This window comes from Aythya fuligula, chromosome 34, assembly GCF_009819795.1.
Source record: "Aythya fuligula isolate bAytFul2 chromosome 34, bAytFul2.pri, whole genome shotgun sequence".
NCBI lineage: Eukaryota > Metazoa > Chordata > Aves > Anseriformes > Anatidae > Aythya > Aythya fuligula.
This window is the reverse complement of record NC_045592.1, coordinates 274,679-298,219: the sequence shown is the minus strand read 5'-3', so window position 1 is coordinate 298,219 and position 23,541 is coordinate 274,679. Positions and strand designations below refer to the sequence as shown.

The window sequence follows — 23,541 nt, the reverse complement described above, 5'->3', positions numbered from 1 at the left end:
CCTTCCAACATGAACCATTCTGTGGTTCTATGGTCTCACAAACTATACCTCAAGCGTAACTCCCAACCCATCAGCCTTCTGGTGGTCTGTCACCTGACCAGAACAGAAGTTGCCTCGCCATCCTCTTCAATGCCATGTGCATGCTTCTGGCCTTTGCAGTCCCTATCTGTGCCATATTCCTCCTGCTGGTCAGTGAGCTCCAGAGACAGAAGTGACCTCCCAGCCTCCTTCACAGCCATGTGCCTCCTGCAGGCCCAGCAGATCCTGAGGCACACCTGATCCCATCAGAGCATCCCAAGCCACATACTCCTTGTGGCCTTTGATCTGATCAGATACTTGTCACGCATGCCTCTTCCAATGCCATGCACTGCTCCAGGACCTCACAGACCCTGTCCTACCCCAAACGGCTTAAGTTAGGGATAGGAGTGGGGTTAAAGCTGAGATGTGCTGTGTGCATTCTGGAGGGCTTTGGGAGTTAGGTGTTCAGGTTAATATTTAGGAATTACAGATCACACTCCTGGGTTAAGAGAACAGCAAGGGCATCAAGGGAGGGATTGATGTTCTGCTCAAGCTGTCTGTTCAAGGTTTGGGATAAGGGTAAGATTTGACGCTTTTAGTTTAGGTCTGTGTTGAGGGCTAAGGCTGGCATTATACTCCTTGGTTAGGCTTAATCATCTTTCTGCTTGCCCTTCTAGTAGAAGATGGGTTTGGTGTCTGCTTTTTCCAAGTACCGAGGAATGTCTCTGGTCAATCTGCCCTTTCCAAGGTCTTTGAGATAAGTCTTATGATGACATCTGCAGCTCCACCAACACCCCTTTCACCATTCCCACACTTCTTCTAAGCAACCTGAGGGCTGACCAGGCGGATGATGAGGGCTTGGGAAAGGGCTTGATTGAGATCTGTGAGGAGGGCTGTTCTGCTCTTCACATGGACAGTGATGATAGTGTCATAGAAAACAGTGACGTTCCTGAGGACAGAAGAGCACGTGGATAAGGCCTTGGGCTTGCCAACACAGGATGAACACACATGAACACTACATGAGAGGAAAGAGGAAGACTCAATCCAAACTAGAGATTCTGAAAGCAAAGACCATGAGTATCACCATGTCACTGCAGTAGAGCTCCAGCAATGGGGCAAAAGCATAGAACGGGTCCACAACACTGGGGCCACAGAACTGTAGCTGGGAGGAGGAGAAATGATTCCTGTACATGAGAGACATTCCCCTGGTTTACTAACAGCTGCCTTCTGGAGTCAGACCTTCCACTTCACAACTCTTCAGAGAACAGAGATGGCATACAGCCCAGGACTGACCATAGGGCATGGCCCTCAGCAGGAAGCACTCAATTCATGCAGAAGGTGCAGCTGATAGCGCTACCACCTCTGTGAGCAAAAGAGGTGCTGTCTCCAGCCAGGAAGCTGGCCAGCATCTGGCACAGGGTGGTGGAGCTGTACAAGGTCTGCAAGGAGGACAAATCTTCCCCAGGAAGAAAGCCAAAGGCATCTGCAAGTGTTTGCTTGTAGGCACCAGCACAATGACGAGGGTGTTCCACATCCCAGTCACCGTGCTGCTCGTGCAAGTGAGAGGAAGAAGATGCTTGTCTATGTGTAGAGGTCCTTCCATATGGACAGCAGGGGAAACTCAACCAACGATGTCTTTGTGTCCCATTCCGTTCATAGAAACCATTTTAGAGCATTCTGGTCCCCCCTATCTTGTTAGGACACCAATGAGCAAGATGTTTCTTTCTCAGTTTCTAAAAGACGTGGTAAAGGGTGTTCAGAAGGGTTAAATGATCCCTGGCTGTCATGCCTGAGGTGACCTGCCACATGGCGAGAACACAACAGGGGTTAAATGAGGAAATCATTTGTGCTCGTGTTTGACAAACACACTTTAATAGCACTAATCTCACTTCTAAAATGCATCTCTCCTGTGTTCAGAGAGGAGCAGTCAGTGATGACTTCAGTCTGCTTCAAACACCACGCCCCAGCAGAAACCCTGCTGCCTTCAGGAGCTGTCAGCACTGAGGCCTTGGGGACACCTGGAGGGAGCCCAATGGCACAGAGCAAGCGATGCCATAGTCAGATGCTGTGCTGCTGAGCTGGGCCAGGCTTCTGGGCCCAAGGGAAGCTCCTGGCAAGCAGGCAGTGTGGCAAAGAGACAGCTCTGCCCAGGAGCAGCTCCTGTGCACAGCACAGCAAGGCTGGGGGCTCTGACCGCAGGTGGCACTGGGAGAGGAGAGAAGGGAGAGAGAGGTTATGGGTTCAGTGGACTGAGTGTAAAGTAAGAGATCATTGGAGATTTAATGACTAAAGCACATAATATGGTAAGTTTCTAGCAGAAGGAAAATGTAGAGAGGCCAGGCCCCAAGGGCTCCCTTGTCACAGGCTGGCTGCAGGCTGTGAAGCCAGGGGTGCAGGCAGGGGTGTCCAGGGCTGTGGTGCAGAGCAGGGTCCCTGCTGTGCCCCAGGGGCTGTGTGCCGGGCCAGGGCCTCTGCCGCCTGCCAGGCTCAGCACTCAGCCTGCCTGGGGAGCTGCCCAGGGCGCTGCGGGGAGAAGCTGCGGGTGGAAGGAGCCCCCCTGTCAGGGCAGGATCCTGCTGCTGGTGGGAGGCTGCTGCCTGGGGCAGCCTGCTCACAGTTCCATAGCACAGCCAGGGCGTATTCAAGCCACCTTGTAAGAGAGGAGAGAAGGCAGGAGTTGGCTCCTTGGATCTCTGCTTTCCTGCGCCTTTTCTTTCAGTTTTCTGTTCTTTGGATGAGTAGGAATAGAAATAGACACTGTTATTTACTAGAAAAGGCTATCATTTCTACACCATCAAAAGGAGCTTACAAGGATCCCCATCAAGTCCCATTCTTGCCCCTCAACCCATAGAAAGCTCCAACACCACATGTGCAGGGTCAGCAGGGTCTGAGTAACTTGGGCTCTAGGACGTGCCCCCAGAGAGCTGCCCCTGGGTAGAGCCCTGCTGCCAGGAGGTGTCTGCAGGGCAGAGCTGAGCACCCAGCGGGTGGGATGGGGGCTGTGAGCTGCAGGCAGGAGGCATGGGGACAGGGAACCAGCTGCAGGCAGGGACAGCTGCAGGCAGCACAGAAGCTCGCTGTGGGAATGAGAGGGAGCTGCTCCTAGAAACACCATGGCAGGGGAGATTTCGACATCTCTCTGACATCTGTGCACTGCAGACACGCTCCCTGGAGCAACCCCCTTCTCATCCAATATAGTCCTTCAGACATAATGTCTTGGGAACTTGGTCATGAGTTTCCTTTGGATTTCCTGGGGTGGTGGTGTGAGAATTCACACAAATTCAAACCTGAAATAGGTTTCTCAAGTGAAAGTTCAGGTATGGTCTACCTCCAGGGTAGAGGCACTCAATCCTCTATTTGTTGCCCGACAGGCAAGCCAGACTGTTAGTAATGGAGGAATAGTGTTTTTATTACAGATTGAGGCTCCTAGAGCATTGCTCTGGAAAAGGTCTGCATGTCTTTAAAGAACCTCAACAAGTTCTTTCATAGACCTCAGCCTATAGCCAGTGCCACCATCAATTTTATTGTTTCTTGAGGGATTATCTGACCTGCTCCTCAGGATCTGCAAAGAGGGAGATGCCCCTCGCCAGCAGGCATTTGAGGTTGCACCCAGTTCCTATGCCTTTGGCTGCAGAGCAGAACTGACTCTCCCTGTACCAAAAGGCAGTTTCTCCTGCTCACAGAAGGAACATCAACAACAGAACCCAGCCAGAACTCTGGCCAGGGAGTTGCACGGAGGTCTTCCAGAAAGGAGTAAGGCAGTGCATGTCTGTTGTGTGCTGGTGAGAGAGAAGTAGCTTAAACGACCTATGCAATAGATTTTGTAGATGTTTGACTTTTCACTTGTTATTCCTTCCTTGGACAGAACCCAATGTCCAGAGGTAGCAAATGTCCAACAGCAGCTCCATCACCGAGTTCCTCCTCCTGCCATTTGCAGACACACGGGAGCTGCAGCTCCTGCACTTCGCGCTCTTCCTGGGCATCTACTTGGCTGCCCTCCTGGGCAATGGCCTCATCCTCACCCCCATAGCCTGTGACCACCACCTCCACACCCCCATGTACTTCTTCCTCCTAAATCTTGCCCTCCTCGACCTGGGCTGCATCTCCACCACTCTCCCCAAAGCCATGGCCAATTCCCTCTGGGACACCAGGGCCATCTCCTATCAAGGCTGTGCTGCACAGGTTTTTCTGTTTATCTTCTTGATGTCAGCAGAGTATTCCCTTCTCACGGTCATGTCGTACGACTGCTACGTTGCCATCTGCAAGCCCCTGCACTACGGGACAATCCTGGGCAGCAGAGCTTGTGCCAAGATGGCAGCAGCTGCCTGGGGCAGTGGGGTTCTCTACACTCTTCTGCACACTGCCAATACATTTTCACTGCCACTCTGTGGAGGAAATACCCTGGACCAGTTCTTCTGTGAAATCCCCAAGATCCTCAAGCTCTCTTGCTCTGACTCCTACCTAAGGGAAATTGGGCTTCTCACATTTAGTGTTTTTGTGCTTTGGGGGTGTTTTGTATTCATTTTACTGTCCTATGTGCAGATCTTCAGGGCTGTGCTGAGGATGCCCTCTAAGCAGGGGCGATACAAAGCCTTTTCCACGAGCCTCCCTCACCTGGCTGTGGTCTCCCTCTTTCTCAGCACTGCCTTTTTTGCCTACCTGAAGCCCCCCTCGCTCTCCTCTCCATCCCTGGATCTGGTGGTGGCAGTTCTGTACTCGGTGGTTCCTCCAGCAGTGAACCCCCTCATCTACAGCATGAGAAACCAGGAGCTCAAGGATGCACTGCGCAAAGTCATGAGTGGGTGTACATTAGAAGTAATGCACTGCCTATCTTCTGCAAAGCACTCATAGAATCATAGAATATCCTGAGTTGGAAGGGACCATTAAGGATCATCAAGTCCAACTCTTGACACTGCACAGGTCTACCCAAAAGTTCAGACCATGTGACTAAGTGCACAGTCCAATCTCTTCTTAAATTCAGACAGGCTCGGTGCAGTGACCACTTCCCTGGGGAGCCTGTTCCAGTGTGCAACCACCTTCTCTGTGAAGAACCCCCTCCTGATGTCAAGCCTAAATTTCCCCTGCCTCAGCTTAACCCCATTCCCACGGGTCCTGTCACTGGTGTTAATGGAGAAAAGGTCTCCTGCCTCTCGACACCCCCTTACGAGGAAGTTGTAGACTGTGATGAGGTCTCCCCTCAGCCTCCTCTTCTCCAGGCTGAACAGGCCCAGTGACCTCAGCCGTTCTTCGTACGTCTTCCCCTCCAGGCCTTTCACCATCTTCGTAGCCCTCCTCTGGACACTCTCCAACAGTTTCATGTCCTTTTTATACTGTGGTGCCCAGAACTGCACACAGTACTCGAGGTGAGGCCGCACCAGCGCAGAGTAGAGCAGGACAATCACCTCCCTTGACCTACTAGTGATGCCGTGCTTGATGCACCCCAGGACACGGTTGGCCCTCCTGGCTGCCAGGGCACACTGCTGGCTCATATTCAACTTGCTGTCTACCACGACCCCCAGATCCCTCTCTTCTAGGCTGCTCTCCAGCGTCTCATCGCCCAGTCTGTACGTGCAGCCAGGGTTTCCCCATCCCAGGTGCAGGACCCGGCACTTGCTCTTATTGAACTTCATGCGGTTGGTGATCGCCCAGCTCTCCAACCTATCCAGATCCCTCTGCAAGGCCTTTCCACCCTCATTCGAGTCCACAACTCCTCCAAGTTTGGTGTCATCAGCAAACTTGCTCAAAATACCTTCTATTTCTACATCCAGATCGTTTATAAAAATATTGAAAAGTACCGGCCTTAAAATGGAGCCTTGAGGGACCCCACTGGTGACCGCCCGCCAGCCTGACGCAGCCCCATTTACCATAACCCTTTGGGCCCTGCCCGTTAGCCAATTGCTCACCCATCGTATGATGTTTTTATTTAGCTGTATGGTGGACATTTTGTCCAGTAGGATCCTATGGCAAACCGTGTCAAAAGCCTTGCTGAAGTCCAAAAAAATCACATCAGCTGGTTTCCCTTGGTCCACCATACGGGTGATCTTATCATAAAAGGAAATCAGGTTAGTTAGGCAGGACCTACCCTTCACAAACCCATGCTGGCTGGGACCAATGACTGCTTTGTCCCCCGGGTGCGCCTCAATAAGTTCGAGAACCATCTTCTCCATGATTTTACCAGGCACTGACGTGAGACTGACAGGCCTGTAATTGCTAGGGTCTTCTTTCTGACCCTTCTTGAAAATCGGCACAACATTTGCCAGCTTCCAGTCTACCGGGACCTCTCCAAATTCCCAGGATCGTTGAAAAATAATTGAGAGAGGTTCCGCGATGACTCTTAATATAACTCATAATATAACTCATAATGTAACTCATGATATGCCAAGCTTGTCTTTTGCTCTTTGGTGGGTTTTGTTTGTTATTAATGAGGGGTGTAAGGGGCAACAATGTTTTCTATATAAATTGTGATTATTGATCCTACTCACGTATTTAAACAAAATAAAGGAACCTGCAGTGAAGAGTGTGTCTGAGATGCTTTTTCTGAGAATTTTGCTGGGGGTTCCAGGGTAATGCCCATGGGTGGAAATGAAGAGGAATATAGAGACCCACCATAGCAGCACTTCCAGGAAGCAGCAGGGTTTCATCTGTCCAGAGCTACTTTCATCCCACTTCCACAATCTCCTTCTGAGTCTTTTCTGTTGGCATAAGCCTGATTGTTCCTGTAGCTTGGTCACGGTACTGCTGTGTGGCAATCCTGTGACCACAGGCAGGGACTGGCAACGGGCATTTTTGTGACTCAGCTGGCCTCCAGAACAGCATTTCTATCCCATAATGTGATTCTGCTCAGGGTAGTGCCTGGCGGCTCAGGTCTTCCTTCGCAGTTGCTGTCAAGAATATTGCAGTCCAGAAATGGACTCCAAAGAGGGACCTGGCTTTGCCTGTTTCTCCATGGGCTCAGGGTGAAGTGATCAGAGCCCCAGCTGGCTGTTTGAGGGTATGGGGGCTGGATCAGGTGTTGCTTGTTGGTGTCCATCACTCAGGCAGATGGTGAGGAGTCTCCAATTAACCTGCCTGTGGCACTACAACATGTGCTGGGGCTGGTGGCAGGTGAGCAGATTTTGGAAGGAATCAGGAGAGCCCAGGGGAGCTGCAGGGACAGTGTGTCCCAGGGGGTCAGCAGTGAATGGAGCCCACAGAGCATGAGCCTCTTCCAGGTGGAGTCCCCCTGCGATAAAGTGTTAAATCTGGATGTGAGCAGGAAAAGAAGAGCCCCGTGACCCAGGGAACATAGCAGGAACAGGGAAAGAAGTCTGGTGAGCGAATGTGGAATGTGAATAGTGGAATGCTATAGGGTGCAGCACCCAAACACTTCTTGTGGCACTGGAAAGAAGGCACACTACCTCTGGGCACCCTTGACAGCCACAGAAGAGCTGGTGTGGGAGGCAGTCAGTGGAAGAGCCCTATGAGCTGTCTCTGCCTCCCAGCCTGCCCAGCACAGCCCTGCAGAGTGCCCCTGTCTCCCAGACACCACAGCCCCCTTGCTCTGCAAAGCAGTACCACCAGCTGGGGCAGTAGGGAGCATGGGGAGAGGGTGCAGGAATGGCTGGCCAGGCCAGCACAGGCATGCTCCTTCCTGGGAAAGGCTCTCTGTTGATGTGGGAAGTCCTGGAAAGAGAGTGGAGCCCCGTGTGTGTGCAGGGGATCCCTGGAAAGAGAAACCCCTGGGTACTTCTGCAGCTTGGAGCAGGCTGCCAGGGCTTGACGGCAGCAGGAGCTGACTGAGGAGCTCCAGGACCAGGGCGCTCAACCCAGCTCAGATAGGTGGTTTGTTCCTCTGCAGCGGGACACAGAATGGCTAAGTCAGAAGTCCAGATGTGCCTGGTACAGTTGAGGCTTCAGCATGCACATTGTGTACATGTGCTGAGGCAAACCTGAGTGAGCACAAATGCCCTCAGCCTTTGTCCATTCCTCATGCCGTGGAGGGTTGGGAGAATGAAGGCTGGGCAGCCTCACCTCAGTCCCTGTGAAGGTGATGGGGCAAGCTCTTCCACAGCCACCTCCAGGCACTTGAAGGAAAAAAAATAGGATTGCTGAACCTATAGGGGAGGGGAAGGAAATGGAAGCAAAGGGAAGAGAAGGTGCCTACCTGTCTTTAGCAAGGCCTTTGGCTTTGTCTCAAAGAATTCTTATAGCCAGAATGGTGCTATGTGTATATAACAAATTGGTGAGGCCGTGGGTGTGCCAGTTTGCTGGACAATCAGGCCCAGATATCATCCATGACACATAGTGCTGTCAGCCAGTTCTTAGCATCATCCCTCAGCAATCAGCACTTGGGGCAGCACTGCTGAATGTCGTTATTGACTCTCTGAATTACCAGATGGAGCACACTTTCATATCTTTTCTGGATGGTGTCAAGCTCAAAGGAGCCCTTGATCAATCTTATCTATTTAGTCTACCTTGATCAGAAGAGTTGAAGAAGATAAAAATCAGAAGTCTCTTGGAACATTTGTTTGTTTATTGTGATTCAATGACCTGTCTTTCAGAGAGCTCTCTGAAGACATAGCAGGCAGAGGAAGAGGAAAAGAGAGAGAGGCAGAGGCAGAGATAACGTCTTGTGTTACTATGACCACGGTAGATCCTGCAAAGAATGATTCCATATTTGAAGCAGTAGTAGAAAATTTACTTTATAAACTAAGGGTAGAAAATTTACTTGATAAGCTTACATTTTTTTTTATCTCCCCAGGCCCTGGCACACAATGACAGTGCCGGGTGAATAAGTTGAGGTTTCTGGTGCCTCAGAAACTTAACAACGAGTAGGAAGCCTCTGGTCAGCTCAATCTCTGGAGCTGACAGGCCAGCAGCAGTAACATGGCTGGGGACAAGGCCTGTGAGGTGACTGCTTCCTGAAGCAGCTGATGTGTCAGCCCTTGCCTCCTGGCTGACATCTGTGCTTTTCCACTTACACCTGCCAGCATCCCTGATAAGGCAGCAGAAGGCACCTGCTTGGCACACTGATTGTGAGATGCCCTCTGTCTGAGAGCCTGATAGGCCCCATGCAGGAAGAGACCTTGGGTGTGGGTTTTTACATCCCTTCTGCCTGAGCACATGGTGGGACAGGAATGGGTACACAACTTGGTTACATCTACCTGAGAAACTGGAAGGCCAGCAGCAGGCATGTGGCATCGAAGATCCTGGTGAGGATTCTCTCGTGGTGGGAAATAGCAGGAGAGAGTCAAAAGTGGGACAAAGTGCTGCTTGGAAGGTGAAGAGTGGGAATGAGGAGGAGGACATGTCACTAAACGGGTAGTGCTGTGGGACCTGACATCACCCAGAAGGAGTCTATGGTCAGCCCGTGCCATTTTGTTTCAAAGGACAGCCAGGCAGGGTGGGGAGACCTCAGTGAAAGTAAGGAAATGCCAGGGTGAGAGCAAAGTGGGAAAGTGAAGTTCATGCCTGTAGCCTGCAGGGGGAAAAGGGCAAGAATTGGACAGTGCAGGATAGCCTGTGGTGATGAAGACCGAGTACACTGGCAAGGCTGCAAGGCCCCAACAGCACTAAGGTCTTTCTCCCCCTGGCTATGGCAGTTGTCTCTGCTACTGAGGCCCATGAGGACACATGCTGTGCTCATGACACTGGGGTCTTGTGGCCTCCTTGCAACCCAATGGGGAGGCCAGCAGGTGTCATAGCATTGTCCTTCACACAGCATCACACACCCCACATCCCACTGCCCCAGGAAGAGCCCTGAGCCATGGGTGAGGGACAGGACCTCCCTGCCCAGGGGCTGAGGGCCAGGGCTTGGCCTTTCTGCTTCACCAAACAAACCAAGGCCTTTACTCAGCATCAGAGTCTCCTGCCCAGTGCCTTTGCCTACCTGCAATCATGGCCTCCAATTGTCTGTTCTAACAAGTCCATGGGGAGGCTTTGTCAGTAATGACCCTCACTGTGGCCCATTAGTACTCCCAGACACTTCAAAGTCTCCTTCTGACTTGAATTTCTCCTGCAGTTACATCATTCTCTTCTCACTACCTGAAGTTTATGGACTCAGCATCAAATGCACCATGGGGCTCATTACAATTCAGCCATTTTCATTCAGTCTTCTAGATTTGTACAGTTAATTAGAGAGGTTTCAAGAATGCAGTTTAAAGAGAAAGTATTCAATGACCAGATTTCTAAGAGCATTTTCCTTATTTAAGATTATTTTCCATTAGTTTAGAGTTTTCAGAAGAACTGCTAGCATCATTCTCTAGTTATCATGGATTCAATGTGCCTCCTAAGGAGGTCTGTATGGGTGGAAAAGCAGTCCCTTGAAGTCCTAGACTGTATGGACAACCTTGCTGCTCAGCTCTCCATCCCCACCACTTCTCTCATCAGCCACCTGGGACTTGCATCACTTTTCCTTACACCAGACTTCTCCACTGAAGTCCACAGCAGGGTGTTACAGCATCTTTTCACCAAGTCCCACCTCCTTTCCTCAGACAACGGGCTGCACACAGGCAGTTTTTGATGTTGTTATTAACATTTAACCACAAACAAGCAAACCCCAATGTCCTGAACAGTGAGCCAAATCCAAGTTGCCTCCAATGAGGTGCACCTTCCACAAGGGATGACTATACAAGAAATGTTTGACATAGATAGGAAATGATGAATAGAAATGCAATTACAGAGTTGGCTGTAGGGTTGATGAGATAGGAAAGTGAAATATGGGCAACTTTGAAGATTCCTCAAGTTCTGAGAACCAACTGTGCAGGTGAGAATTATCTGAATAATCAAAGAGTGAGGGGAGGGGAATCTGGAGAAGAATGGAGAGTGCACGTGTCCAGATAGTCTGATGGAAAAGTGACTTCCAATATGGTCTGTTTCATAAAGCCAGGCGAAAATACCAGAAAGACTAGGGAGATGAAGTGCAGAGCATAAGAGACAGAGTCATGCAAGTACAGGAGAAGATTGGTATTTTTTCTCTTGCTGTAATAAACATCCAAGGGAAAAAAATGTCATGGGACAGCTCAAACATTGTATTAGAAGTGTTCAATCATTTCAGCTGATTGAAGTGTGCTGATTGAAGTGAAATGATTGAAACGGTTAAAAAAATTGGAGGCAATGGGCCTACAGCTCAGATCAGGTCTTCAGCCCAACTCAGACCTAAAGCCTTAAAATGACGATTTTCTGTCCTGCATGGAGCCCAGTTACCATAAAACCCTCCCTGCCCAGGACTGTTCATGCCACTCCTCAGTCTGGCACAGAGCAAATCTGTGACATGTCAAGCTCTCTTTCCTGTTGGAGGCCCAGATGATGTAGGCAATGTTATCTGAATTACCAAATGTGGGTACAGGTATAGCAAACTAAGGATCAATGGGGGACAATGTGATTGGTGAGAACTGATAATTGAGCAGGGGACTGCATGTAAAAAAAGGAAGGGATTACAGTGTCTTGAGGAGGAAGAATCCTGTGGAAGAGGAGGGGAGAGGGATGCAAGGGGCCAGCTGCATGTGGATAGGGATCTGGTCAGGGCTGGTCTGGTCAGGCCCTGTGCCTGATCATTGTCCTGCCTTCTTATTCAACTCTGTTGCTGGTTATTTGCTGTGTGAGTGTGCTCACTCCTGGGTGTGTTGGGGGTGAATCATACAATCATGGAACCACATAGCCATGTGTGCGTCTGCACCCATGGGTAATTGCTGCTGGGGATGTGTGGAGCACTGGTGACCTTCAGAGCAGAGCAGGCTGAGGTGGGAATGGGATGGGGCCAGGTGTGTTGCACATGGCTGTGTGTGTACTGCTGGTGGTGTGGTGGCTGTGAAGGTGCTGTTCCCTGTTGGAGTTGGTCTGTGTGTGGTCGGCTGTGTCCACGTGTGCACATCTGTGTATTTATGTGTGTGTATTTGTGCATGCACTTGTGTGTATTTGCCTGTGTAAATGAGAGTGTTGGAAATTCTGAGAGAATTTCTCCAGCTTCATGATGCAAGACACTGGGCTGGATCTTAGGGCTGAGGGACAGTTTTTGCAGCTCCCAAAGGCACAGGGAAGTGAAAGGGGCATTAGCATGCTATGGATATGCTCCCTTTTCCTGTGGAGCATACCAAGGGCCATGGACAGGCCCAAGGAGAGGGCTCGTCCTTCCTGCAGTCACCACTACACTCCAGTCCTTGGAGAGGACCCAAGCTGAGGACTTGGTGATGAGTTTTGGGCTGAGGTTCAGCAGGCAGGTTGGGGGAGACTGTCTCACAGACGTGCTGGACACAACCTGAGAAACAGCAGCAAGCTGTTACAGCTGCTGGGCCCTGTTTCCATCAGTCAAAGCCCTGACACAGGGCACAGGCATTGCTTTTGATGCCACCAAACTAGAAATATGGTTGTAATAAGGCCTGGAGAATATAGGTCACCATTTTTTTCCTCAACCACTTCCTAGGCTTGGTGAAGCACCAGGGAACCATGGACTTGTGGCTCTGCAGCATAAGAAGCATAGAATCTTAGAATTATTAAGGTTGGAAAAGACCTTCAAGATCTTGTGGTCCAACCATCCCCCTACCACCAATATCACCCACTAAGCCATGTCCCTAAGTACTACATCCAACCTTTCCCTCTGCACAGCTTTCAGGCCAGTCTGCCCCAAGCCTGTAGCGCTCCATGGGGTTGTTGTGGCCAAAGGGCAGGACGCAGCACTTAGCCATGGTGAACCTCATCCCACTGGTCTCTGCCCATCAATCCAGCCTGTCCAGGTCCCTCTACTGGACCTTCCTACCCTCTGGCAGATTGACACTTTCCTCCACCTTGGTGTCATCTGCAAACGTACTGGCAGTACACTCAATTCCCTCATCCAAATCATCAATAAAGATGTTAAAGAGGATGGGCCCCAACACCAACCCCTGGGGAACACCACTCATGACTGGTCACCAGCTGGATTTCACTCTGTTCACCACTACTCTCTGGGCCTGGCCACCCAGACAGTTTTTAACCCAGCAAAGCGTGTACCTGTCCAAGCCATGGGCTGCCAGCTTTTCCAGGAGAATACTGTGGGAGACCATGGCAAGGGTTTTGCTGAAGTCTAGGTAGACTATGTCAACAGGCTTTCCCTCATCCCCTTGGCAGGTCACTGGTCATAGGAGATGAGGTTAGTCAGGCAGGACTTGCCTTTCTTGAACCCATACTGACTGGGCCTGATCCCCTGGTAGTCCCGCAAATGCTGCATGATTGCATTCAAGATGACCTGTCCAATCACCTTCCCTGGCACCACTATAAGACTGACAGGCCTGTAGTTCCCTGAGTCCTCCTTATGACCCTTCTTAAAGATGGGCATCACAATTAGCAAGTCTCTACTCAACCGGGACCTCTTTGGAGGACCATGACCACTGACAGATGATGGAAAGCATCTGATAGATGATGCAAAGTGGCACAAGCTTCTGGAAAGCTTGGTAACAACCTTGAAAAAACAGCCAAGCCTTCAGACAGTGCACTGTGGAGATCTGTCCTGGTTTCAGTTAGAACAGAATTAATTTTCTTCCTAGTAGCTGGTGGAATGCTGTGTTTTGGCTTAGGATGAGAAGAGTGCTGATAACACCCCGATGTTTTAATTGTTGCAGAGCAGTGCTTATACCAAGCCAAGGACATCTCAGCCTTTCGCTCTGTCCTGCCAACAGGCAGGCTGGGGGTGCAGTAAGAGCTGGGAGGGGACAGACCCAGGACAGGTGACCCAAACTAGCCAAAGGGGTATTCCATACCATCTGACGTCATGCTAAACAATATATAGGGGTGGCTAGCCGGGGGGAGGGGGGCGGGACTGCTCGGGGTTAGGCTGGGCATCGGTCAGCGGGTGGTGAGCAATTGCATTGTGCATCACTTGTTTGTACATATTACTATTACTTTCCTATTATCACCATTGTATCATTATTATTATTATTATTATTATTTTGTTATTATTATTTTCCTGTTTTATTAAACTGTCTTTATCTCAACTCACAGGCTTCACTTTCCATTTCTCTCCCCCGTCCCAGAGAAGGAGGGGGGAGGGTGAGCGAACGGCTGTGTGGTGTTTAGCTGCCGGCCGGGTTAAACCACGACAAGATCCCATTTTATTTTGCAGATGCTATGTAAGAGTCAGTTCTGACCTTCTGTTGGACTCATATTTGTAGAGCCTCAAGAGCAAACAGAGAAGTGTCAATCCTCAGCAGAAGTAGGGTGAAAAAGAGATATTACTCTAAGAGCGCAATAAATCAAATGATACCAAAGAGAACAATAACAATATTGACAATGGAAGATGGACCAGGCCTGAGGGGAGGTACCAAGTTAAGTCATTTCTGGAAAAAGAGGGGAAATTTGTCTCTATTCAGAAGCATCCATGAAATCACTTTCCTAATAGCCCACTTGAGCTCCCTGTTTCTCATGCTGTAGATGAGAGGGTTCAATGTTGGAGGCATCACCGAGTACAGAACTGCCACTATCAGGTTCAGGGATGGAGAGGACATGGAGGGGGGCTTCAGATAAGCAAAAAAGCCAGTGCTGATAAACAAGGAGACCACAAACAGGTGAGGGAGGCATGTGGAAAAGGCTTTGTGTCGCCCCTGCTCTGAAGGCATCCTCAGCACAGCCCTGAAGATCTGAACATAAGAAAAAAGAATGAAAACAAAGCACACGGACGCTAACCAGACACCAACCACAAGCACCCAAAAACTCCTCAGGTAGGAGCGTGAGCAGGAGATCTTCAGGATCTGGGGGATCTCACAGAAGAACTGGTCCACAGCATTGTCTTGGCAGAGGGGCAGGGAAAATGTATTGGCAGTGTGCAGCACAGCATAGAGAACTCCACTGCCCCAGGCAGCTGTTGCCATCTGGGCACAAGCTCTGCTGCCCAGGAGGGTCCTGTAGTGCAGGGGCTTGCAGATGGCAGCATAGCGGTCGTAGGCCATGACAGTGAGAATAAAATACTCTGCTGACATCAGAAAGGGAAAAAGAAAGACCTGTGCAGCACATCCTGCATAGGAAATTGCCCTAGTATCATGAAGGGAATTGGCCATAGCTTTGGGGACAGTGGTGGAGATGCAGCCCAGGTCGAGGAGGGCAAGGTTGAGGAGGAAGAAGTACATGGGAGTGTGGAGGCGGTGATCGCAGGCTATGGCAGTGAGGATGAGGCCGTTGCCCAGGAGGGCAGCCAGGTAGATGCCCAGGAAGAGCACGAAGTGCAGGAGCTGCAGCTCCCGCGTGTCTGCGAATGGCAGGAGAAGGAACTCGGTGATGAAGCTGCTGTTGGACATCTGATCCTCCTGGACAAAGGGGACTACCTAAGGAAGAAAAGACAGTGATCATTAGGAGAGAAAACCTATTTATCTTCCCGTCCAAATACCCCTACAGTGACTTTCCCCTTTCTGAGGCGTTTCTGTTACTCCCTTGCTTGAGGTCTGGTTATTGCGGGAGGAATGTGGCCCTGGGAGCAGCGGTCTCTGCTGTGGGTGCTGGAGGATTCAGACCTGTCCTACAGCTCTACATGAAAAGAAACCAGGAGTGATCTCTGATTAAATCTCTCTCTCTGATGTATGTGGACTTCACAGCATTACCACTGTCAACACTCTTTACTGATGAACAGTACTTGTGATTTACTTTGTTCCAGTTGTGTCTCACTCAGAAGCATTTTTAGAGGGTAGAAAACACTGGCATTTGTAAGGTATTCCAGGTGAGCTCTTGACAGGCAAAGTGACTGTCCTTAGTGCAGTGAGGATAGCCAGTCTGCCATCTACCCTGGTCTCAGACAGACTCACCTAGTGCTCAGCCAAGTTTCCGACACTGAGCTGCTCAATGATTGTGAAATTGGAAAAAAACTCCCTGGAAGGAGATGCAGCTCTCTCCCTGCCTCATTGCCCAGAGCCCCACAGGTTAGAAGGGGAACTCTGGGCACCTTCCTCCTATGGACACATCTGCGTGGTGGGACCCAAAGGGTCAGTTCTTGAGCTGCAACTGAAAGCCCCATCTCCTCATCTGCAGGGAGCCATAAAGCAAGAACAGCAGCTGCAGGTCTAAGAAGAGAGAGGAATAGCACAGGGCTTCTGCCAGGGAAGGCAAGGCAAGGGACCAACAGGAACTCAGAGGGGTCTGTTGTGAGTGAGGTCCTGCTACTGAGGTTATGAGTCCACCTGAATCCTGTGGGCTAGAGGGCAGACAGAGAGGTGCCAGACTATTCTGTTAGCACTGTGCTGCCATTCCCTGCCCATGGCTGTAAAGCCTGCAGCTGTCCCTGCCTGCAGCTGGGTCTCTGTCCCCACGCCTCCTGCCTGCAGCTCACAGCCTCCATCCCACCCACTGGGTGCTCAGCTCTGCCCTTGCGACAACTCCTGGCAGCAGGGCTCTGCCCAGGGGCAGCTCACTGGTGGCATGACCTAGAGCCCAGGGCACACAGACCCTGCTGACACTGAAAGTGAGGTGGTGGAGCTTTCTATGGTTTCAGGGACAGGAAAGGTCCTGACTTGCTGGGATTTCTTCAAATCCTCCTTGTGAAGGCTTAGTACTCTCAGACTCTTCTTGGAAATAGCATCGAATTCCCTTCCACTGACTCACAGAAAAGAAAAGAAAAAACAAAAACAAACAAACAAACAAACAAACAAACAAAAACAACAACCAAACAAAAAAAGATAAAAAAGAAAAAAGAAAAAAGAAAGTAAACTAAGGACTGCTGATCGTGAAGTACCTAACACCTGCCTTAACTCTTGTCCTCAAAAGTCCCTTTGGAAATATCCTTGGTGTGCTCTGAATCTGTAAGCAGCCTGCTGAAGGGAGCAGCCTCGCACCAGCAGCAGGATCCTGCCCTGCTGGGGGGACTCCTTCCACCCGCAGCTTCTCCCTGCAGCGCCCTGGGCAGCTCCCCGGGCAGGCTGAGTGCTGAGCCTGGCAGGTGGCAGAGGCCCTGCCCCACCACACAGCCCCTGGGGCACAGCAGGGACCCTGCTCTGCACCACAGCCCTGGACACCCTTGCCTGCACCCCTGGCTTCTCCTGCCTCCAGAAACTGCAGCTGCATGGCCCTCCAGCCAGAGACTTACCAGGTGCAGGGCTGGGAAGTCTTCTCCGGCAGTGAGCTCTGGGCATCCTGCCACTTCTGCCTGCCTTTAAGCACTGTGTCTCTGCAGGCAGTGCCCCCAGCCCTGCTGCACTGTGCAGAGGAGCTGCTCCTGGGCAGAGCTGTCTCTCTGCAGCGCTGCCCGCTTGCCACGAGCTCCACTTGGGCCCAGGAGCCCGGCCCAGCTCAGCAGCAGAGGCCCAGCCCAAGGCCTCCCTTGCTCTGCCCCCCACCAGGCTCCCTGCACATGGCCCTGGGGCTCTAGGGCTCACGGCTCCTTGAGAGAGCAGGGTCTCTCCTGGGGAACACACTAGCAAGCAGACAAAGCAAACACTGACTGGCCCTCTCTAAACACTGTACTAACTGATTCCTGCAGCAGGAATTGCCCTACTTGCGTGCAGGGCTACGGGATGTGCCAAAGTTCCTCTCTGTTGTTCAACTTATTCATCAGTGAAGTGCATGATGTAACAGAGTGCACTCTCAGCAACTTTGGTGATGACGCAAAGCTGGGATGAGTAGCTGATACCCCAGAGGGCTGTGCTGTCATTCAGAGGGATCTTGACAGGCTGGAGAGGCAGGCTGAGAGGAACCCCATGAAGTTCAACAAGGGCAAGTGCAGGGTCCTATCTCCTTCCTAGGGAGGAAAACCCCCAGCACCAGTACAGGCTGTGAATGACCTGCTGGAGATCAGTTCTGCAAAGAAGGCTCTAGAAGTCTGGGGGGACAGCAGGCTGAGCACGAGTCAGCAGTGTGCCTTGTGGCCAAGAAGGCCGACGGGATCCTGGGGTACATTCAGAAGAGTGTTGCCAGCAGGTCAATGGAGGTGGTCCTCCCCCTCTACTCAGCCTGTACTGGTACTTGGCGTTATTCCTCGCTAGGAAGGAGACACCACCTTTTCTTTGTGGTATCAAATGCATGAGAAGCCTGACAGGGTCAGAAAAGTGGCCATTTAGTTGCAGAATAAGTAATAGGTCTGAGTTCTCCTGAAATGCTGCTTGTTGCTTAACAGAGCGGCACACGGCGACAGTCATGGTGACAGCCTGGCAGCCTTGTGCCTGGGTATGACTGTGAGATCAGTCCAACAGGATGAAGGCTTTGTTCCTCATCCTTTGTGTCAAGAGAGGGGGTTTTGCCTCTCGGCAGAAGCTATCGCTGCCACATGTCACCTGGGCAACCTCTGTGATTGGCATCCACACTTGGGGACAGATATACACAAAGCCCCGGTTCCACTGGCACTCATTCCAAGCTAAGCAACCCAAGGCCTTCACCAGAGCTGGTCACCAGGGAAGGCACTTCCAGGACTCCTTGCAACAGGTTGCAGTAATTCTGCTATAGCTTATGTCAATTGTGAGTGCCTGGAGGGTTTTGGACTCTTCTAGAGGTGAATTTGGAGTACGGGAATGCTCTATACAAACACAAAAGAGGTTTGATCTATTAGCTTGTGCTCAGTGACTTCTGTCCTAGAGGTTATTGAATGAAAGCCTGGAATATCTGGAGTGCATCCTTGTCCTACAGCCACTCACACACTGGCTGGTAATGACTTGGTTACTGAATATACAGTCTGGCGGGGGACTTCAACTTCCCAGATGTCTGCTCGAAATACAATGCAGCAGAGAGAAAACAGTCTAGGAGGTCTTTGGAGCGGGTGGAAGATATCTTCCTGACACAGCTGGTCAGTGAGGCAACCAGGGAAGGTGCCCTGCTGGACCTTTTGCTTCTGAACAGAGAAGGACTTGTGGAGGATGTGAAGGTTGGAAGGCAAATCTTGGGCATAGCCATCATGAATTAACAGAGTTTTTAATTCTTGGAGGGGTAAGAAGAGGGGTTAGAAGAATTGCCACCCTGGAATTCCAAAGGGCTGACTTTGGCCTGTTAAGGAGCCGGGTTGGCAGAGTCCCTCAGGAGGCAGTCCAGAAGGGCAAAGGAGTCCAGGAAGGCTGGGCACTCTTCAAGAACGAAATCCTTATGGCACAGGAAAAGGTCATCCCCATGTGCTGAAAGATGAGCCAGCAGAGAAGGTCAGCATGGCTGAACAGAGCTTTGGCTAGAGCTGAGGAAGAAAAAGAGAGTTTATGACCTTTGGAAGAAGGAGCAGGACACTTAGAAGGATTAACTACAAAGATATTGTGAGCTTGTGCAGGGAGAAAATTAGAAGGGCCAAAGCCCAACTGGAACTCAGTCTGGCTGCTGCCATAAAGGAGAATTAAAAATGTTTTTATAAATGCCTTAGGAACAAAGAGAGGACTAAGGCTATTCTCCATCCATAATCAATGCAAGGATATCGAAGGAGCTGGCAGAAGTACTTACCAAGACATTTTCTGTAATTTATCAGCAGGCCTGGCTGTCAGGGGAGGTCCCAGTCAACTGTCGGCTAGCAAATGTGATGCCCATCTACAGGAAAGGCCAGAAGGAGGACCCAGGGAACTACAGGCCTGTCAGTCTTATATTGGTGCCATGGAAGGATATGATGCAGATTATCTTGAGTGCCATCATACGACACATACATGATATCCAGGTGATCAGGCCCAGTCAGCATGGCATGAAAGGCAGGTCTTGCTTAACAAACCTGTTCTCCTATGGAAAGGTGATGCTCTTAGTGGATGAGGGAGAGGCTGTGGATGTTTTCTACCTAAGTTTTAGTAAAGGTTTTGACTCTGTTTCCCAGAGTTAAATCCAATTGGCAGCAGGTCACAAGTGGAGTCCCCCAGGACTCAGTACTGGGGCCAGCAACAGGACAAGAGGAAATGGCCTGAAGTTGCACCAGGGGAGATTTAGGTTGGATATTGGGAAAAATGTTTTCCCTGAAAGGGTTGTGATGCACTGGAACAGGCTGTCCAGGGATGTGGTGGAGTGGTCATCCCTGGAGGTGTTCACAAGACGTGTAGATGTGGTGCTTAGGGACATGGTTTAGTGGTGGATGTGGCACTGTTAGGTAAATGGTTGAACTTGATGATTTGAGAGATCTTTTCCAATCTACATTATTCTATGGCTCTATGGTTCTATGAGTCTAACATAAGTCACAATCATTGGAAGGCAGCCACTGCAGTCTGGGAATTCAAGACTATGGCCTGGACAAGTCTGTAGGTTCTGCAAGGGATTCCTCTGGGCTGGCACCACACAAGTCCTGGAAGACTTTCCAGTGGATTCCTGGGGTTCACTACACTTGAAATTGCCACTGAAACCCAAAGATATTCATGTTTGTCCATGTGTGATAAACTCAGGCTGAAAGACTCAAGAATAGGTGACTTTGAGTGGCTGTGGCAGAGCCCAGCAGCTTGTCCCAGTCTGGGAATATGTTATATTCCAACTAGGGAAATTAAAAGGGATTAGTGTAAACAGACCCATCAGGTCAATCCGCACAGTAAGGGAAAGTAATAGTTATTGTGTGGTGCATTCGGGCATCAGGAGACTCAAGCAGATGTAATCCAGTTCATCCGTGAGCTAAGACAAACACCGTGAGCAGAGCAAAGGACATGGAGTGGTGCCCTCCCATGAAGGAGGATGCAGAGTGCATCTGTAAGAGGCGTCTTGCTTGTGCCACAACCAACACAGGTTCAGCTGAAGTGAAAGGCCCAGCCCAGGACCAATGGAGTGAAGGTCCCTGGGCACAACTGCAGAAAGACTTTGCAAGACCTCTGCCAGTGACAGCTGGAAACACCAAATGCATCTTGGTGGTAGTAGGTCCTTTTGGCACATGGGCAGATGTCCTCCCTGAAATTGTCCTGCACATCAGAAAGCCCTCTGGGCAGCAATGACGTCACTGCAGAGGGGAGGGCGAGGGGCTGGCAGAGCCCCATCGAGGGGCTGGCTGGGGGTCCCCTCTGCTACAGCCACCTGCCGGCGCGAAGCAGGCAGGAGGGCAGGCAGGGCTTGTGGCCACCTTGCTCAGGACGAGCCCTGGGTGAGCTGGGTGAGAAATCTGAACCTTAGCTCCAGCAGAAGCTCTTCTCTTTGCTCTTGACTTTTCTCGATAACACCACTTACAGGCGAGCTTGTAAAACCTTGCTAAAACCATATCTCCATCTCCACCATAATTTCCTGTTTTGGAGCCTGTCCTTGCTGTCACCCCCTACCAGCTCATTCATGGCCCCTCTCAGAGCCCTGTTCCTGCATCGTCGCAGCCCCACTGCCCCACACATGGTCCCACAGCTGTGCCACCATGGCACCGCACATGGCAGTGCACATTCAGGGCTGGGAGGAGCTCCCCCCATTACAATCCCAATGGCACCCTCAGGGTCCCTTCCTGCCATGGCCCTCCTTCCTTTGCAGCCTTCTGAAGCCCATGGCCCCTGCCCTGACCCAGCCACGTCCCATGGGGGCCTCTGCAGACAGCCCTGCTCCAGGTCGGCAGGGCTCTGGGCCAGGACAGAGGCCAACAGAGCTGGCTGTTCCCCCAACACAGACCTCGAGAACGGCTCTTCCACCTCCCTGATCTCTGCCCACCTCCCTGCCCTCATCCCAGCCCAGTGCCAGTGATCCTTAGGGTAGTGTCCACCGCAGGCTGCTGCAGGGCTCTGGGCACTGCCACCACAGCCCCAGCCCCTCTGAAGGGCAAAGCAGTTCCTGGGGCACAGAGGGCTCAGCCCCACAGATGGGGACTTCCATGGCACAAGCGTACAGTGGTCAGTGTCCCCTGCTGTGTCCCCTTCTCTCTTCTGCAGCAGATCCCCTTGAAGCCTGCAGCCCCTCAGTGCCATCCCTGACAGCACTTGACATCCATGACATCACTTTCCTAATGGCAGAAATGGTCTCTCCTTGTGCTCCTGGTTCCTTGTGCGGTAGATGAGGGGGTTCACTGCTGGGAGCATCACTGAGTACAGGACAGCCATCACCAGGTCCAAGGATGGGGACGAGATGGAAAGGCACTTCAGGTTGGCAAAAAAGGCACTCCTGAGAAACAGGAAGACCATGTGGAACAGTCATTCCTATGTACCTCAGTTACCATCTCTGCTGCCATTAGACACCAACAGGTTGCTCCTAAATCCTATGCTTGGTCTCTCCCAAATCCATGCAGCAACATGGGGAGCAACTGCACAGCCCTGATTATGGCACAAGCTGTGAAAGAAGAGTGAAGCATTCAGACTGCACTATGAAGATCCTGTTTTATTAAGCAGATACTAAAACAGTCAGTGCTGTCCTACTGTGAGACATGTTTATAGAGCCTCCAGAGTAAACAGAGCGGTATCATTACTCATTACAGACATCTGCAAATGTTTCTCTAAGAACATAAATGGTAATGACATTAAAGATAACAATGAAAATATACATATGAAACAAGGATGAGGCCTTCATGGGGATAGGAAAGTCACTTGTGTGGAAAGAAGGGAAATTTATCACTACACAGAAACATCCATGAAATCATTTGTCTAATGGCACCCTTGAGCTCCTGGTTCCTCATGCTGTAGATGAGGGGGTTCAGTGCTGGAGGCATCACCGAGTACAGAACTGCCACCACTAGGTCAGAGGATGGGGAGGAAATGGTCAGGGGCTTCAGGTAGGCAAAAATGGCTGTGCTGAGAAAAAGAGACCACAGCCAGGTGAGGGAGGCATGTGGAAAAGGCTTTGTGCCGTCCCTCCTCAGGAGGCACTGTCAGCACGGCCCTGAAGATCTGTACATAGGAAAAGACAATGAAAGCAAAACATCCAGATGTCAAACAAGCACTGAACAGAAGCACCCAAACTTCCCTGAGGTAGGAGTCTGTACAGGAGAGCTTGAGGATCTGGGGAATTTCACAGAAGAATTGGTCCAAGGCATTGCCTTGGCAGAGGGGCAGGGAAAATATACTGGCTGTATGCAGCAGAGCATAGAGAACCGCACTGCCCCAGGCAGCTGCTGCCATCTGGTCACAAGCTCTGCTGCCCAGGAGGATCCTGTAGTGCAGGGGCTTGCAGATGGCAATGTAGTGGTCATAGGACATGATGGTGAGAATTAAAAACTCTGCTGATATCAAGAAGACAAACAGAAAGACCTGTGCAACACATCCTGAGTAGGAAATGGCCCTGGTGTCCCAGAAGGAATTGGCCATGGCTTTGGGGACAGTGGTGGAGATGGATCCCAGGTCGAGGAGGGCGAGGTTGAGGAGGAAGAAGTACATGGGGGTGTGGAGGCAGTGCTTGCAGGCTACGGTGGTGAGGATGAGGCCGTTGCCCAGGAGGGCAGCCAGGTAGATGCCCAGGAAGAGCGCAAAGTGCAGGAGCTGCAACTCCCGTGTGTCTGCGAATGGCAGGAGGAGGAACTCAGTGATGGAGCTGCTGTTGGACATTTGCTGCCTGTTGGGTATAGGGATCTGTACAGGTAGTAAAAGATAATGAAAAGTTTGAACAGTCTTCTCTGAGTGAAACCTATACCATTCCTTGTAGACCCTCCCCCTGCCATACTTACAGGCTTTTCTTTTCTCTCCTGGAATCTTTCAGTTAGCTCCATGACATGTGCTTCATTTTTAAAGTTCACTGCACCATGAGGAGCAGGGAACTCTGCTCCTGGGCTCTTGA

The 23,541-nt window shown here is 50.9% G+C and overlaps 2 protein-coding genes across 2 annotated transcripts; one reads left to right on the top strand and one right to left on the bottom strand.

The window, feature by feature from the left end:
• Positions 1–3,906: 3,906 nt before the first annotated feature.
• LOC116500328 (olfactory receptor 14A16-like) lies at positions 3,907–4,869 on the top strand. The gene has a single exon (XM_032205252.1). The coding sequence runs from the start codon at positions 3,907–3,909 to the stop codon at positions 4,867–4,869; it is 963 nt and encodes a 320-aa protein (XP_032061143.1).
• Positions 4,870–14,297: 9,428 nt separating this feature from the next.
• Positions 14,298–15,257, bottom strand: LOC116500327 (olfactory receptor 14A16-like). The gene has a single exon (XM_032205251.1). It carries the CDS (start codon positions 15,255–15,257, stop codon positions 14,298–14,300), a length of 960 nt encoding a protein of 319 aa, XP_032061142.1.
• Positions 15,258–23,541: the final 8,284 nt, after the last annotated feature.